Genomic DNA, 18608 nt, shown 5'->3' with positions numbered 1-18608 from the left:
CTGGGAAATCTGGGAACTTTGAAGTTTGAGAGGACCTTGCAAACAGGACGAACGCAACCACCGTCAATGAGGCTAAATATAACTCCAGATGTGTTTCTGAAGAGGAAACAATGGTTAAACAGCGATCAAAAAGGTCAATTTGGCGTAACGTGTCTGTTGAAGGCTGTTTCCTGAACTACAGCGAGGGAACAGTTCTTTTAAAGTACACTACGTCACTTTTCTGGTGGATGATCCGTCATCTGCTCATCTGGAATGGAAATATTATTGCATTTTCCAACGTGTAGCATTAAACACATCTCCACAGAAACAAGCAGAAGGCGCTGCTACCAAGCCAAGTTACAGTATTTTTTTTTTTTTTAGCAACTTAATAATGTGAAGGTCAATCATCACTGCAACGTAATAGTTTGTAACTTTTTTATAATCTTTACATCTTTTAGCATCTTAAATCTATATATATCAATATCCATATTATTATTCTAGTGAGTGAGAAACATGTTTTACCTTTTAATGGTCGCTCTGATACAGTGAAACATTGAGAAAAAGCAACACAAACACAGTTAAAGTGAAACTGCAGATGCAAACACTTCCCACGATCCATTCGTTCTGCATTTAACTGTTGAAAAGTATCGACAAACACTAACAAATAGCAGAAATCTATAAACACTTGAAACTATTTGAATTAAGCAAGCTCTAAATCTATCTACAGAGTCAAAAATTATATTTAAGTAAACTTACCCATACTTTAATAAAATAAAAGTCAAGTAGAAACAAAAAGTAGTGATGCAAATTACACAAATAAGAGTAAAGAAAGTGCTCCATGACTGGACAGAGCATCTGATTTATGATTTGAAATGTAGGTGTTTCTAAAGAATAAAGCACAGAAAGGAACAGTGCATGTTATTTAATATAGTCAACAAAAAGATTGAGAGGAGTGATTTTTTACTCAAGTACAGTTACATTAAAATAAATAAAACTCACATACAAGACAACATTATGATGTGATACACTTAGAAGTAGTGGTGGGTGATATAAAAAAAAACTATATTAATTTATCTTTGATGATGACATGTAGACAATATATAGACCTTTCATCAGTAATTAGCATTGCACAAATATTGTAAGGACTGAAAAACTAACCACAAATTAGTGATGGGTGGATTGATACTAATTATAGATATATAGACACAATGTGCAAAAATATCTAAAAATTCTCAAAATAAAATGCAGTTTGAACATGAATATTAATTTATGTATTTATTTATTTTTGCAGTAAATTGTTAATATTTTAGATTTTATGAACACCAATATACATTTAATGTTTATATTAGTTCAAAGTGGGGGGAATTATTTATAGTAGAGGAGTTTCAATGCATTTCAATACAACAATACTTGGTATTGGATTGAAATAAAAAATACTGGTATTGGCCATCACAAATATGTAGAAATACTATTTTACCTCCCTTGTTCAGCCATTTTAAGTTATTCAAATACTTGATGTTCTCCAAAACTATTACTGCGACACAGTGGTATTCAGGGTCTGAAGTGACGCGACACACTCGTTGCTACTGCCATCTTGAGGACAAAAGCTGCATGTTCACTGTGGGCGTAACCAACAAAAAGTCTCAAAACTTCTGGAACATCCTCAAAGACCCCGTTTGTCCAGAAATGTATGACTGTGGTCAGGAGGGACCAGTGGACAGAACTCACTCCAGACTGAGGCCAAGCTGTTTCAGGTCGTTAGCATGAAACGCTAATGCTAGTTTACATTACTGCATGGCTATGATAATAAACTTTAGCCTACTTTCAGACAGTATTAAAAAGCCTAATTTCCAACTGTCTGGGTGTATTTTAGGATCAGACACAAAGTCTGTGCTCTTGAAAGCTTTGAGGACGTGTCCGGTGCAGAGGGGACGAGGAAGAGCTGCTTTTAAGTGTCAGTGACTCGCCGCTGTAGATAAGGATCAAAGTCCAGAACTTCTGTCTTCTTCAAGTATCAGCCCTTTTCATGATCAGTTTTATGCTGTTTTTCATGACAATCTAACAGAGACCACAGCATGTGGCGACGTCTTCAAAATGGAGACAACAACAAATAAGTCACGTGACTCAAACCCATAGATACATTTTTCAATATTCCTCCCACCTCTACTTAGAAGTACAATTTGTCCAAAGTAAATGCGACTCATTACTACCCGCCTCCGAACATCTAGAGCGTTTCCATTCATATTTTTGCATCTAATGATGAAGCAGCTGTCTGGTCTTACTGATCCACAGTTTTCTGCTCTTTGGTTAAATCAACGCTGTCGTCACTGTCCTCCTTCAGTGTTTGTAACCTGGATATTTGAACACAGACACTACAGTTAATCTACTATAAACAATGTCAGCCATAATAAAATATCACGGGTGCTTGCATTTGATGGGAGCAATTTAAGATACATTCGAGGCAGCAAAAGCGTCACACTTTTTTAGGAAAACTACTGTAGAGCAGCAACAAGTCAAAAACAAATGCAGATATTTGAAGCTTAATCAGGGTTTACCAGCAGGTGGCAGTATAACAAAGCTATGGAACAAATGAATCAGACCTAACCAAGAAAAAAACTTGACTACAATAAAATGACTATGACATGGGGATCTTGAATTCAAAAGCAAAGCATATTTTCCTCAGAAAGTATTAATAGATAAATCAATAAATGAAAGCACAAAGTTGATCCTATGGGACTTACTCAGGGTCCTCCTCATTCTCTTCCTCTTGGATGTTGGGCAACCTGAACAAACAATTCAGATGTAGTGGTATTACTAGTAAGTAATAGTGACAGTTTGGATGTTAATCACTGCACGTGCCTCAAGAACAATATCTGGTAAAATCTATAAAAAGAAAAAAAATAATTATACAAACATTGGTTTCGGAACTAAACATTTTAAAGGACAAATATTCTACATGATTTGTAGTTTTATTTGTCTTTAAACATGCTCTTTAGTACCTTTACGTTGGCATTTCACAAAAAAACATACACATGTATCTCCTAAGGCTGTGGCAGAGTAATGGAGCTCTATCTACTGGCCCAATTTTAAAATCAACAGTGTTTGTTAATAAGATAAGATAAGATAAGATAATGCAGCTCTTTGCCAATTCCCTGGTCTCAGCAGTTGCAATGATCGTGATTTGACGGCAGAAATGCACAGAATGAGTCTGGGGATAATATATGGACTTAAAAAACAGCAGTGAAAATTCTGTAAGCCACGTCACAGATCGAGAAAACGTGAGTCATCGAGGAGATTCAGAAGAGTGTTGTTGACGAGGGAGGAATATCTAACCTGGATTCATCAAACTAGTGTGAATGAAGCTTAATGCTACTCCAGGTTTGTTTTTCATGAGGGAACAATGTTAGAACAGGGTTAAAAGCTCAATTCTGCATGAAGTGTCCTTTAAATAATGGTTTCGATTTAAAGCAAGTTTTTAAAAAGATGAATTGGCTTCTAAAAGTCTTTTATAAATTCACTTTCAACACTTGGTGGCAACAATCCACAACAGGTTCTCCGTTTACCGCACGTCACTACCATACAAGATGTCACAATATCACATTTTAGAGTTACGGTTTTATGATTATTGAAGATCGTTGACATCTCAACTCTGAAATCCTTAACTTATAAACACATCACAATTCTTCTACAATGTGACCAGCTTTATTTTCTCAATGATATGATAAGTAAATGTGACAGACAAAAAGCACTTTACATTTAAGTGCATTTTGTAGTGTAGATGGAATTGAAAAGTGGTTTTGTTGTTTGTTCTTACATTACACTGTCACGTTTATCGATAAACCCAATCATCTTGACATCTCTATCACACACAGATTATTAAGGAACGATGCGTAAAGTCAACAGCAGCATGTGAATACTCAACATTTCTCCAGAAACGTTTAATACATACATTGTTTATATTTGGAGCAAACATAATGATATATACCAGGGTTAAATTATTTATAGTAGAGGATTTGGTTTTGATATCATGATACTTGTATCACTCGGTATCGGATCGAATCAAAAGTCACTGGTCACTACCCATCACCACCTGAGCCACTGTAAACTGTGAAACTATTTATGCCAGGCTTAAAGTGTTTATGTCAGGTTAGACTACACATTTCACTAAATCACTAAAACACAATTATATTTCAGATTTATTACACATTTTGCCCATTTGTCCCCAGTTTGTCAATTTTTGTAAAGTTTAAAATTGTACTTCCTGGTTGGGCATGAGCACAAACATGACACGGATAAAGGTAATTGCACAACTGTTACTTAGCAACCAGACTGTGAACAAGCCAAAATCCATATAAATTCCGCAACAGTTATGATTTGACAATAAATATGACCTGATGACACCTTTATTTTGTTGAATGGTCGTTTAAACTGTCAGAAAATAGTGTATGTCGTGTGTTAGTTGTGTTTTCCAATACCACGTCGCACATTGATGACATCACAGAGGGATTCAGCTCTCCCTGTCATTTTGTTTCTATTTTTGCAAATGTTTCACAAATTGCAACTTCACAGATGTAAAACTAGGTGCTGTCCCATCAAACTAAGTCATAATTATAAAAACATGAGAACCCGTCACATAGACTTTAAGGTGGAAGGTCTGCCATTTGCTTGTCTCCATGGAGATACATTGCCTGGAATGTTCCACAGTATTGACACAAGCAGACGACTCCATCAGGCCAAGTCACAGGTCTGATGTTTGGAAAAGCAAACCCGCTCAGATGTTTGGATGCACTGAAAAAGCCCCAACGCGGAACATTCCAGGCAGTCCGTGGAGACGAGCGGGTGGCGGCGCCCTCACCTGGTTATAAATGTAAACTACTCACTGTTCGGGCGGTTCGGGGATGGAGTCGATGATGATTTTGGCGGCCTGCTCCATCTCCAGTTGTCTCACGGCTTCTTCTGCGGCTTTGAGGGCGACTTCCTCTGCAACTCGAGCCTCGGCCAGACGCTCCACCTGCAGCCTGACGCACGTTTGGAATGGCAATTATGTTCTTCCTCGTGTGTTCAGATCGTAAGAGAACATTTCCATCTCTTTAAAGCTTTATTATTCATATTTGTGAGCTGCCATGTTCAAGTACTTTCCCTTGTGGACTAATACAGTTATAGGTTTAATAGAACAGTGAGTGTGTAGTGGAGCATAATGTTTCTCTCTTAAAGTTAGTGTTCATGTTCTTGTAAATCCCTCTACTCGGTTCAACAGTGTAAATGTAAAACGCTCTCACCTCTCCTCCATCTGGTCCAGCGCTGCCTCCTCCGTTTCCTTCACACTGTCCGTCAGATCATTCGGCTGCTCGGTTTGGGCCTCAGACTGAACACAACGACGATAGGTCAGGTTTATCACTGCTACTCCAGACCAAGGCTACGGACTCTGCACTTGGGTTTCCTCCACATGTTCAGGATGGGTTCAACTCAGAGTTCAAAGTGCCCTTCAGTCTAATTTATGTACCGTCTGCAGTTTAAAACCACATTGGAGAACATGTGCAAAAAGCTCAGGGTGCAGAGTAAATCAAAGCATCAACCAAAAGTCAAGTTTTGGAGACTCAGAACATCTTCATTTTAGCTTCAGGAGTTTGACCATGTTGTATGCAAAAAGGTGGCATCTGCAATATTCAAAACATAAAACCAAATCATTACAAATTAAAAGCAGGAGGCATCCAAATGAAAGAAAGAGGGAACACAAATACTAAAGTATTTAGTCTTGTCTTTCAAATTTGTTAATTTTTAAGTTGAGTCCAAATGTGATTTTGGTGCATTTTGTGTCTTTTCCTCTGCTGCCAGAATTATGTTCCAAAGATATCTATTTATTGTGTCCATGGCAGGGGTTTTGAGGCCCAAACACATGAAACTGGGAGTCAAAAACTCTCTGTAGCGCTTTGTTAATATCTGTCCAATATTTTTGTGCAATGACATTTCCAGAACTCATGATCATTGACCACAATTTCTCCAACGTTTAACATTTCCCTTCATTCATTTTCTACTTCCAATCAAGGGTAAAACACATGTTGCAAAGCTGTTTTTCCACAATAAAAAAAATGCAAATTCAAATCTGCTTGTTATAGTGAAATATCACTGTGAACTTCTTCAGTTTGGAATAGGAAATCAATGAACAATTTTCTATTATCAAGCCAGTTTGGATCAATATTGTGGTTTATAACACAATCTAAAGTACTTATCCAAGTATGGGGCAGTTTATTACTGAACACCATCTTTAAAAGACACACAGTAATATTTACCGTTGGTTGCTTGGCTTCTTGCTTTTCATTGTTTTGCTCGAGATCCTCCAAAACCAGGTCGTTTTTGGCCTGGCTGCTGTTCACTGCTGCCACAGTAAAGACAAAGGATTTTACAGCACATAAAAACAGTGAACGAGTCTCATAGTTCTGCACAGTTTGGTGTGTGTCTGTGAGATTGGCTAAGCTTGACCTAAAATAGAGGAAAAAGAAGCCTGTTCAGATGGAAACTGATTCATAACATCATGTATAGTATGAGAAAAGGTCTTGTGTTATTAGTGGATGGAAGTAAAATGCAAATAAAGCTCTACATCTAAATAGTACAATTACTTGAATGAGGAATGTGCACGCTTTAGCTGCAAATGAGAGCGAAGTGTGATAAAGTGACTCAAACCAAGGCTCAGGTTTAGTGGTATTTTCTCAATGAAAGATGGATTTCATGGCTTTGACCACAAATAAGTACAAGTTATAGAAGTACAAGATGTATTTATTTTTAATTTCCAATGAGAAGATTGGTTTTGTGATTTCACTTTACAAATGATAGATTGTTCAATTACATTTTTAAATTTTCTCTCATATATTGCAGCCTATTCCCATTTGAATTTAATCATTAGATAATATGGCACATGTTTGTAAAATGTACCAGCACCAAGACATCGAGTTGTAAACAGTAATCACCGAGAAAAACACCGGGAAAAGGAAATCTGTCGCTTATAAAACAGATCAGACCAGTAATCCATTGCATTTTAAGTTACACATTTTGCATTAGATAAATCACGTTGGCTATAAAACTGCTGCAGTTCTGAAAAACAAACTCTTAAATAGCCTTATAGCACCAACCGAGTGAGCAGAGTTTGACAAACGCTGGCAGCATTATTGTTAAACATGCAGAAGTATCCAGACAAAGAACAAAGATTAGTGAAGTTACAGCGTGAAAAAGCTTCGAATATATAAATAAAGTCAAAATATTTCAAACTGTTTTGCATCTACTGGCAGCAAATTGAATTAAATAGCTATTTCATCATTATTTACAATAGAAAAACAAGGTATTTTGCAAAGAAGTGCTTGAAATCTGTCATTCAATTCCACCAAAATGTTCAGTTATACACTTTAAACAAGTGGTCTCCCCGTCTAAAGTATCAATACAAATGTCTTCTTTTGACTGCGTTAAACAAAACAAATACAATCGTTTTCTGTCGGCGAGCACGTCTTTCACGTTCATCGTTTAGATCATTTGAATAACTAAACTCTGCGTTGATACGAAGTCAGCTCTAAAGGTTAAAAAGTCTAGTCTTGGGCTCGCTGCGGCTCAGGGCGGTGCCAGCGGGGGGCGCTCTATCCACCTTTTCCCCCTGAAACACAGAGAGAAGAGGGTTAGAGCCCGCCCCCGACTGACACCGGCCAATCAGCTGCAGCTGCACTGGAAAAAAACACAATTTTGAATACGATAATATGTCTTATAAGTCACATTTATCTTGATTTGAGTTAATTTTGACATTCTTAAAAGATAATTTGTAAGTTTAGCTATAGTTTCAAGTGCAGTCGCATTTCTTTTCTAATTTTTCTAAGAAAAAACTTGTCTTTTTAGTATTTTATCTATATTTTATGCTTGTTCCATTTGCTTACTTTAACATACTAAAAAGAAGAAAAATACTACTTATTTAAAACACTTATTCAGATTTTTTTTTTTTTTTTTTACCCATGGTGAAACCAATCAACGAATCGCTCGTCTGAAAAGCATCATCGACCAATCTCTCAATGTCTCATCAACAAATATGTAAAGATAATAAAAATAGGAGCAAAAAACACCTGCTCAATTCTCATGAAATAATCGACTGTAGTACCCGTTTAAAAAGGTACTTTAAGAGTAAAAAGTATTTTGTGTAGTGCAGTAGAAAGTACATACATACGTACATACTGTCAGATGTAGTGAAGTAAAAAGTATCCACTGTAAAATGAATTAAGTAAAGAACAGATACCTAAAATCAAGTGTCTCAGTGCACATTTTGAATCATATTACGTTCATTATCACTCTGAATATCCATTTTATACTTGATAATGTGTACTAAAGTATGTGCATTGGTTTGTTACTCACTGTTTTGTCCGTTGTCGCCATCGTTTTCCTGTAAATAACAAAAGTAAGAAAACACATTTCCTTAATTTCAAAACGACAATACATCCAATCATAAGATCCTGAAATAATGTTGACGCGATGCACTTTAAACTGAAGTAACTCACGGCTTTGAGAACCGGCTGAGGCAGCATTCGTCCGATCCCGTTGACAATCCAGCCGACCATGCTGAAAGAACACAAACGCTGCAATAATGTGGCAAATCAAACACGTCACGAGTTGGATTGAAACACCTACTTCGTCTGCTGCTCCGCTGAGGGTCTGGAGGAAACACCAAACATAAGGTCAGGGGTGAAAAATATTCTTAAAAAATCTTTGAAAAATTCGAGGAAAAATCAATGTGGCCTTAAACTGATTTACACGTGTTATTTATGAGTACAGATGATGCAAGTTACAAGTCAAGTTTGTGGAGAAACGAGCCCTTTAACAGCAAGAGTGCATGTTTTTCCACGTTTTTTCAGCATTATAAAAAGACCTGTAATTAAGTAATTGTGTTTATTTAAGATTGGGCTGAAATCTTACATAGTGGGGCTATAATTAAGACATGTTATTCTTTTGTTAGATTTAGTTACACTTGAGGATTTGACTTTTGTGCTTTGGACGTCTTATAAATGGCAATATTGACCCAAAACAAGTAAGGAATTCTATTAAAGTTGAGACTTCAGGACTATGTATTTGGGCCTCAGGCCTCAGGACTCCTGACATGGACGCTGTAAATGGATACCTCTGGAACATACTTCTGACTGCAGCGAAAAAGACCAGTACAAAAAATGGATGACACAAACTTTTGACTTTTGAAACTATTGACATTATAATGGACATAAGAAAAGTTGAAAAATTGACGTTCGGGACATTAATGTTGGACAATCTTTGCCGTGATTTTTATTTTTATTGTACAAGGGTGTTATTATTTTTTATTATTTTTTGTGCGTCATATTGTTTTCTTTCTTTTTTTTCCTGTTCTGTTATTTAAAAAGAAAAACTATGAAGCAAATATATATATATATATATTTTTTTAAGTTAAATGCTCAATTGTTAAAAGACAATTTTGCATGAAATGTTGTGAGAACAAAATACAAATCGTGAGAATTTTCTAAACAAGTGATATAATTTTAATTTATGCATTAAAAGAAAGTAAAACCTGTTGAACTTGTTAAGTAAATGTAAAAGTGTTAAGGAAATGTAAGTCTTACGTCTCGTCTGGTTGTGGAGCTGGAGGAGGCGGAGCTTCAACTGCAAACATCACAAACAAATCACAGAGCGGTAATTGTTAATCTAATGCTGGTAGAGTTCTATTTTGGCAGGACAAAAATAAATAAATATAATTTAAAATCCCCGTTTGGCCAATTGTTCTGTCATGTTTGTAGGTTTTAGTAATACTCATGAACAGAGGAGGGAAATGTAAAGACACAACCAGATAAAAAGATACATTCTGGCTGGTGAAATGACAAATCGTCTGGTAATGTTTGAAAGGGACAGAGACAAAAGTCATAAACAGGTTAACAGGTCGTGACCTTTAGGTGCAGGAGGAGGCTCGTTCTCTGCCTTCGCCCTCAGATGCTCCGGCTGAGGCACCACTTTCCCAATGCCGGACTTTATCCACTCGATCATACTGGAAAAAACAAACACGGACGACAAACTTATTAAAAATATATATAATAATACTGAGCTGACTGAGGTTAAGGCGCGGTCACACTCAGAGTTATTCATTTAAATCAGAAGTTATGTCCAGTTAAGACAGTTTCTCTCAGTTTCCCCAAATACTTTTCCTCTTCTTTCTTTATTTCTTGAATTTCTTGGACTTCTACATAAGTAATATTTTGCAGTAAAGTTACTCTTACTCTGACTATAATAATGTTTAGATGTTTATTGTCCCCTCCTTAAAACACAGCTTTTAGTCGAGTAAAGCATGTTTTCCTCATACAGTCTTTTTATAAAACAGTTCATTTAGACCCAGAAGAAACAAAAATGGTTGTAACTTCTTTAATCAGAATATGAAGCTTCAAACACAACTACAATTCATATTTTCCGTCTTACCTCGTGTGATTCTCTTTTTCCTCAGCACTTGTTTTTACTTCCACAGTCGTAGGTGCAGCTAAACACAGTTACATGGTCAAATACCTCTCAAAATACTGTGATAATCTATACAATTGTTGGAAGAGTTGTCTTTTTTTTTTTTGTATTTTCAATGTCCAGTAACACGCTGCTGTTTGTTTCTGAAGATAAAAGTGCCTCTGACAAGTTTTTACGATGTTCTAATTTTGACTTTATTTGGTGCATTTATACCTGTTGTACATATAAATGATAGTTTTACACCAATCGAGTAGGTATTTGTGGAGAAGTGACATCAAACTAGGGATTTACGCAAAGAAACATAATTTTTGAATTTCTAAACATTAATTCAACAAAATAAAGTCGCTCAGATATATTTTTATGTCAAAAAAAAAAAATGACAGTAGACAGTGTTTCTGGGTAATTTCCTTGTCTAATGTCATCAATTATAAACAGGAAGTGAAATTATAAACCTAAAAAATTTGCTTTTCTGCGTTAACATTTTCATAATTTTTAGCAAAATTAAAAATAAATTTCTCTTGACTGTATTTTAGTTAAACGAGTCGTCCGACCTGTAGGGGGCACATTGAGCTTTTGCCTTCAGTGGGTCTTGTATATGTGTCCAGTTTGTCCAAATAATACAATTAGATACATTTTAAAAACCAAAGAAAAAACAACTACAGTAAATGTTGACTTCGACTAAATTTACCACTACTATCTTTTTCCGTCATATCAATAATTTTCAATCAAAACTACTCTTTTCCATCATGTCACAGTTACATTTGCAAACGTTCATATTTCCATCACGTTTAATGTTTTTTGTTCACCTGGGGCAGTGGCCGGTCGAACCTGCGGCGGCTTTTCCGGAGGAGACTCTTTGTTTTTCAGTTCAGGATGAGGGACTACTTTCTCTAAACCCTGCGAGATCCAGGCGATCATCCCTTTACTGTCCAAGAGAGAGAGAAACAGGTTTTTAAACACAAATGTACACGTTTAATGTTCGAGCAACTGAAGCATGCAAACTTTAAAAAGCTAAAGCACAACTATTTGGCAGAGCATTTAGTAAATCAGCAAGCAAACTTTATTGCCTAGATTAATATGGGGAATAAAGAGCGGTCAAATCTCGTATTTGGTGGCAATGGGTATAAATATTGATAGTGCTTGTACTATTTCACCTTTAGTTGCTCCCTACTGCCCCCTGCTGTGAATCTGCTGCTGCCATTGAGCCGCTGCAGTTTGAAAAGCTCTGTGATGCTAATGTTGCTAACGTCAATACAGAGCTAACGTCAGCGAAAGCAAAAATTCACCCTCAGACGATGCTTTACAAACTGTAAATGTAATAACGCTGTCCAGAATAGTACATTAACATAATTGTATCTGTATTTCAGTTGATTTGAGCATTTTCCTGGTTTGTATTATATGTTTTGAGTCGTTAATGTGCATAAACTATAATCCACTGCTCATAGTTTTTCTGATTTGACAAGTGGAACAAAGAAACTCAGAGAAAACATCTGATTTTTGAGGTTTGGCAACAAGCTTTGTACAAATTATACACAATTTGGAAACCGACTGTCTCTGTAAGTGAGACTTTTAATTCACTTTTTGCCCCGAAACAGGTGAAAATAAAGAAATAACGCAAACATGTCTCCCTAAAGTGTGCAGCAGCTCGCTATGAAGCAGGATTCAACACTCTTCTCATTACTCACTCGTCGTCGGGGTTATTGCTATTTACAGGGGGGAAAAGACACAGGTTTTGTCACTAATCCAGTTTCTGCAAAAAGTTAAAGTGCACAACAACAACAACAACAACAACAACAACAACAACAACAACAACAACAACAACAAAAGCACACACACAATGCAAGTAGAAGTAGTGACCCAAAGGAATCGCTCACACTCTCAAACATAAAGGTTTTTAACACGATAATTACCTTTGTGGTGGACTTTCCTCCTGTTATGACACGAAATACAATAAAACAACATTAATACTATAAAATAAAGGAATGATTCAACGTGTTGTACAAGGAGTAAACACTGGCCTGACCTTGTTGGCAGAGTGGTTAGCATTTGCAGGTTGAGGCATCGCGTTACTGATCCAAGACAACACGGCTGTCCCGGGCCTGAGAAAACATTTTTTAATCACAAATGATCACAAATGAGTGATAATTTGATAGAATGAGACAATTCATATTATTATATTTTGATTTGATTTTTCTCCAATGAAACATCCCAAAAACCTACAAATTTTCACTAACTCACTGTCATTATTTGGTCCTAAATTGAGACCATTTTATTTTTCTTGATGTGAACTTGGTTTGGTCTTGTTCAAGTTTTTATTTAGTTCAGGTTTAGCTTTAGATTTAGTCCTGGTTTAGTCCCAGTTCTGATGTGGTGAATGTCCAGTGTTTTGTCTCGTGTTCAGTGAGTAAAGTTAACTATTTTATACGATATTTATGTTGAAACTGTGCGCTGACACAATGGTTAATCTGTATGTCTCAATGTCAGATAAAGAAACAAATACAAAGACAAATTAATTCGTGTAATTCTTTTTTCAAACTAAAATCAATCTATTCAAGCCTTTTATGAAACATTCTACAGCTGATTTGCACTTCACTTTCATTAGACTTTATAACTTTTGTGGTACTGACCTGCTTTCTTCGGCCGCTGTGCCGTCGTGGCTTTTGTCTGCGTTTGGAACTGGAAAACCACAGACGAGTTCAAATAATGAGCGACTTTACCGTGAACTGTTCAGTATGTGCGTCAGTTACCTTCATCTATGAATTTCACTTTCTTTTCCTGTTGAAGAAATAACAACAGTCAGTGGTTTAGTAAACATACAGTCTGGATGTCGTGGCCAATAACTGATTTACAAATACGATATTAAGACACAAATTAAGTAAAAGTTCACAAATTCACTTTTACAATGAACTGTGATGTTAAACAAGTTGGCCACTGTCCAGGATGTACCCTGCCTCAGGCCCGAAGTCACTGGGATAGGCTCCAGTCACCCGTGACCCCGAAAGGGAACAAGCGGTAGAAAATGGATGGATGGATGGATGTGATGTTAAACCTTTTATGGGACTTTGATCTGAGGATTATGTCCACGAGATCAAATGTTAGTGTTACGATTATTGAGAATAAACAACAGGATATAACGATTAGTCACGATTATTGACACTGTGACCAAACAACTGTAAGATCTTTAATTTTCTTTCTTTTTCCATTGTCTGACATGCTACTGTTCCTCAAGTTTATCTGTGACAAAAACAGCCGTATAAAGAAGTTATTTTCATTTAAGTCTAATTTTGGGATGCTAGAATGAACTAAAAAGACTTAATTTTGCCTCTAAAACTGTCCCAATAATTATTTTCTGGTTCTTACGATTATATTGTGATCTGAATAGTCCAACTAGTCCACGACAGTTAACAGCAGAGCTTATACTTGAATCATGTGTGGCACATATAAGCACATAATTCATGTCTCAGTCAAACTCTATCAACATAAAAAGTGCACAGAGACAAATCCACGACTAAATCAAGGCAAATTTAGACTGAACAAGGAAAACCATGAATAAATGTGCCTTTTTCAACGTTATACTTTCAAAAGCAGTACATTTCTGTCAGATGGAGGAGCAGCAGGAGCCTCTTCTTTTCCCTCGTGGTTTTTGGGCAGGTCCGGAGGCTGAGGCACCACTTTCACCACCCAGCTCAACATCCTGCAGCACAGACACACACACACACACACAGGAACGCACACAGACACACACAGACACACACAGACACACACAGGAACGCACACAGACACACACAGACACACAGACACACACACACACACACACACACACACACAGGAACGCACAAAGACACACACAGGAACACACAGACACACACAGAAACACACAAAGACACACACAGGAACACACACACACACACACACAGAAACACACACAGACACACACAGAAGCACACAGACACAGACACAGACACAGACACAGACACACACACACACACACACACACACACACACAGACAGACAGACAGACAGAGACACACAAAGACACACACAGGAACACACACACATACACACATACACACACACACACACACACACACACAGACAGAGACACACAAAGACACACACAGGAACACACACCCACACACCCACCCACACACACACACACACACACACAGACAGACACACACAGAAACACACAGACAGACAGACACACACACACACACACACACACATACACACACAAAGACACACACAGACAGAAACACACACAATTATGATTATACTGTCTTATTAGGATAAAGAAAGAAAAACAAATTGAAAAGCTTTTGAGTCTGTTTTCTGACAGTGTAGTTTCACAGGGGAGCTGCAGGGGGAGCTCTATCGCCAGAGTTACTTATAACCACACTCTACGCTTCCACTGAATAACACGCATGAGAAATACACTATGTTATGATGGAAAAGTGCAACAAATAGACAAATTGGAAAGAAAATGTACATGTCTAAAGCTTGTCTGGCTCTCGTGGGCCCAGTATTCGTCGCGTGGGATTTACCTCTTGTCTCAGCGGGTTTAAATGTTTATAACTTAAATATATTTAAGTTGTTTATAATAATTTATTATTATTATTATATATATATATTAATATATACAATGAAATTTCCCCCTGTTTGGACAATAAAGGAATATCTTATCTTATCTTATAACACACAGACACAGGGCTGTGGCTCTCAAACTTGTTACACCAAGTGCCGACCATGACCATATTTAGCTTTCACAGTAACATCACGACAAAGACTTAGAACAGGCCTAAAATGAACGAGTAAAATAAACATAATTGTGTCCAAACCTTGTCTAAAAGAAAAGCACGCTCTTTAATGGATGATTAAAAGTTTGGGAAGAATTGGACTAGTATTTGGCGACTAAATGGGATTTCTTATTTCAAATCAACAGCAAACAACGAAATGATCTTGTCACTAAAGAAAACAAATACATAAATGAAAGTAGGTAGAAGGTAAAATGAGCAGAATCCAGTCTGGTCCCAGTCCAGGGCCATAATCAGCACTTTCACTTTGGGTTAAACAGATAAAACTTTAAACATGGACAAATGTACGAGACTCAAATGTACGAGAATGTATGTGACTGAGTGACTTTTCATTTTACTTTCACTCTCTGGTTTTGTTCTGTTTATTTGTGTTTTTATTATATACAAAAAAGAGAAAATAGAAAAAGCATAAAACAAGTTATAAAAAATATTCTTGCATTGATTTGAATGATTTATGACATAACTCTAGTCAGAAAGTGTTCAATTATCTGTCATAGAGAAATGTGTCTCATATTTGACCCGACTTCAACGCGAATAAGATTAAAGGGGCTGTACCTGATTCTGAGCCATGAGTCAGGAACATGTTTTAGTTTGAACGCTTAGCCCCGCCCACTTTGTCTCTTTTGTCGCTGACATTGCACCAGAAACTAAGTCTAGGATATTATTCACTTATTATTGTGTAATTCTCCATTCTCCACCTACTTTGTGCTGTTTTAACCTCTTGACAATGCACAATGGGCCTGATCTTTTATTTATTTATTGTTTATTTGATATGACGGATACAAACTCAGCCATAACATGTGGTAACACTGGTGCCTATAAGGGCTTTGAACCGATCAGATTTCACTAAATGCAGCGTTAAATGAGTTCAACAACAATAAAAGCAATAAATACAGTGGACATGTCAATTGTTTTTCCATTAGTTGACACCCAACAAAATATTAAAGTAAAGCTGCAAGATTATTCCAATCACAATTTGAATGGAAGCAGACATTTCCCTCCACAGAACTAAATGTTATTCAGCATAAAAACTGCAAAACTCTCTTGTTTAGATCTGTGAAAACATTTTTCTGAAACACAGATGATTCTTTTCATTGGTTGATATTTCCACTTTTTTATTCTTTTTTAGCTGCTGAAGAACATTTATAATTTTAATGTATTTGTTAACCTTTATTTAACCAGGAAAGAACCCACTGAGGCTTTTTCAAGGGCAAAGTGCAAAATACAGTATAAAAACTTTTACGCATCTAGACTGAAAAGGAGACATAGTGTAAAAGATTAAAAAACAGAGCAACATTTAAAAGCACACTTCAGATCAGAACAAAGATACATTTAAATCAGGTACAGACCTTTTAATTAAACACAGCATTTTGATATAAAACGGTTACATTTAGAGCTGATGTGTTTACCTGAATTATAAACATATTCATTTATTTTGCGGTGATTTATTATGAAAAGTCAGAACATTTTCTCTGGCCGTTTTACTAAGTTCACAACCTCACATCCTTGTTGTTTAATAGATTAATTGTTTATTTAATCTTATAAATTTAGAATATGTAACAACAAACACAAAAACAGCACAAGAGATAAAAAACAAAATGAAAAGAGAGCAGGCACATAGAATCCATAGTAAACGTCCGATTTGGTGGAAGTTTATATATACATTTTATATTATTTAGCTGCAGTTTGAGATCAATTCCATTTATTATAATTCTAGTAGTCGAGTTTGAACATATTTTTAGACGACCCAGCACATGGCGGACCCACGGTGACCCTGGGCTGGGAATCACTGGAACCAGATTGTACATTCCATTACAAAGTTCTCATTTTGATGGTGAAAAGTGAAAGGCGTAAACACCGAGCAGGAGCCGGGTCTCACCGAGCTTGTCAGGCTGAGCTCATTTACAGATTGTGGCTAATCTAAGAGGCCTTTAAACAGTTTATCAGGCTCAAAGACCAAAGGATTTCCTCTCACCCAAAATGTCTAAATGAAAAACAAAGTTGGTTTATGGCTGTAATTATAATTAAAAAAACAAGTTAGCAGCAATCGACATGTGCAGCATCAACACTTTGTCCAGTGACTTAAAGCTGGACTATAAATAAAGACATTTAGGAGACTAGTGTGTCATCGGGAATGAACTATGTAAAGAATAAACTCTTTACTTTTGACCGCTACGTTTGGTTCAGTTCTTATTTCATTACATTTACGTGAAAGATGTGTATATAATAAATTAAAAACAACACAACTCATCGCTTAGGGTTAATCACGGCTTCTAAATAGACACACAATGATTCATATTGTTTTTTATAATGTAAAGGCAATTATTTAAAAATGTGTCCAATACAACTGACTGACTGATTTACAGCTACAACATTAAACATTAGACTTATAATGATAATGACAAAACATTTGGCAAAATGTATATGAAACTGAACTAATATTTAAGTTTTTTTGGTGCATCCACTTCACTGGTTTTGTTTTTTCTTTCGCTTAGTATAATATTATTTAATTTATTTTGTATTATTTAAAATCATTGGAAAAAATCCAACAACAACACATATTTAAATAAGAATAACGGATATAACCTTAGGCTGGATTAAACATTTATGACGACGTCCACAGTTACGGTGTTAAAATGTGTGAGAAACGATGACACAAATAACGGCTGAATCAAAATGTGGTGTGGGTGTGGTCTGAAAGAGGGTCCTACCTGAGTCCCGAGGGTCCAGCTGCCTCCCTCAAACCAGAGCTGAAGAGAAGACCAGTCCAGGCGCCGGGCCGGGATTACCGGGACTATAACCGGATTACAGCAGGACTGGAGGAGGGCAGAGACTCTAAACAAGAACAACCTCTGGCGCTCGGGACACTCGGCTCTAAACAAGAACAACCTCTGGAAAAGACAGAACCGAGACGAGAACATACTTCTGTCACAGCTTTATTCAGTTTAGTTCATAATCGAATGAACCCACTGAAACCACCACATTTGACATACAAGATGATTAAAATGGGTGTATTTTACATTAAGTTTGTGCAGGTTGTGGTTTAACAAAGACATTCTGATGTGTATTTATCATATTATCAATTATCACAGGTATTACAAATATTCTCGTATCATGACAATATAGTATTGTGTATCGTATCAACATTTATGGGACTATATTTTGACATATCGTTCAATAAATAACAGATGGAACTATTTGGGCTCGATAGATTTCGGCACGTATCACGGGCGCATTTCTTGTCCGATTTTTGTTATTCATTTTGTAGATATTGTTCGTCTGATTCTTGGCATTTCTTTCGGTATCGCTCCCTCGGGGCTTGTC

At 36.5% G+C, this 18608-nt stretch overlaps 1 protein-coding gene across 1 annotated transcript in view; it reads right to left on the bottom strand.

The window, feature by feature from the left end:
* Positions 1-18114, bottom strand: part of cngb1a (cyclic nucleotide gated channel subunit beta 1a) — a 59322-nt gene extending 41208 nt beyond the window's left edge. The window contains exons 1-18 of the mRNA XM_072464638.1: positions 17996-18114; positions 14062-14164; positions 13218-13245; positions 13098-13146; positions 12494-12569; positions 12381-12400; positions 12156-12173; positions 11277-11395; positions 10435-10492; positions 9912-10009; positions 9591-9630; positions 8635-8658; positions 8505-8565; positions 8362-8389; positions 6258-6352; positions 5259-5338; positions 4860-4997; positions 2721-2762 (exon numbers count right to left, since the gene is read on the bottom strand). Coding sequence (XP_072320739.1) covers positions 2721-2762; positions 4860-4997; positions 5259-5338; positions 6258-6352; positions 8362-8389; positions 8505-8565; positions 8635-8658; positions 9591-9630; positions 9912-10009; positions 10435-10492; positions 11277-11395; positions 12156-12173; positions 12381-12400; positions 12494-12569; positions 13098-13146; positions 13218-13245; positions 14062-14163 — 1076 coding nt within the window. The 5' untranslated portion in view covers position 14164; positions 17996-18114. The remainder of the gene's footprint in view (positions 1-2720; positions 2763-4859; positions 4998-5258; positions 5339-6257; positions 6353-8361; positions 8390-8504; positions 8566-8634; positions 8659-9590; positions 9631-9911; positions 10010-10434; positions 10493-11276; positions 11396-12155; positions 12174-12380; positions 12401-12493; positions 12570-13097; positions 13147-13217; positions 13246-14061; positions 14165-17995) is intronic.
* Positions 18115-18608: the final 494 nt, after the last annotated feature.

Source organism: Eucyclogobius newberryi, unplaced genomic scaffold (assembly GCF_026437365.1).
Source record: "Eucyclogobius newberryi isolate DKJ021-1_F unplaced genomic scaffold, fEucNew1.0.hap1 SCAF_5, whole genome shotgun sequence".
NCBI classification, from domain to species: domain Eukaryota; kingdom Metazoa; phylum Chordata; class Actinopteri; order Gobiiformes; family Gobiidae; genus Eucyclogobius; species Eucyclogobius newberryi.
The sequence above is the reverse complement of the archived record's forward strand: the minus strand, read 5'-3'. Positions and strand labels throughout refer to the sequence as shown.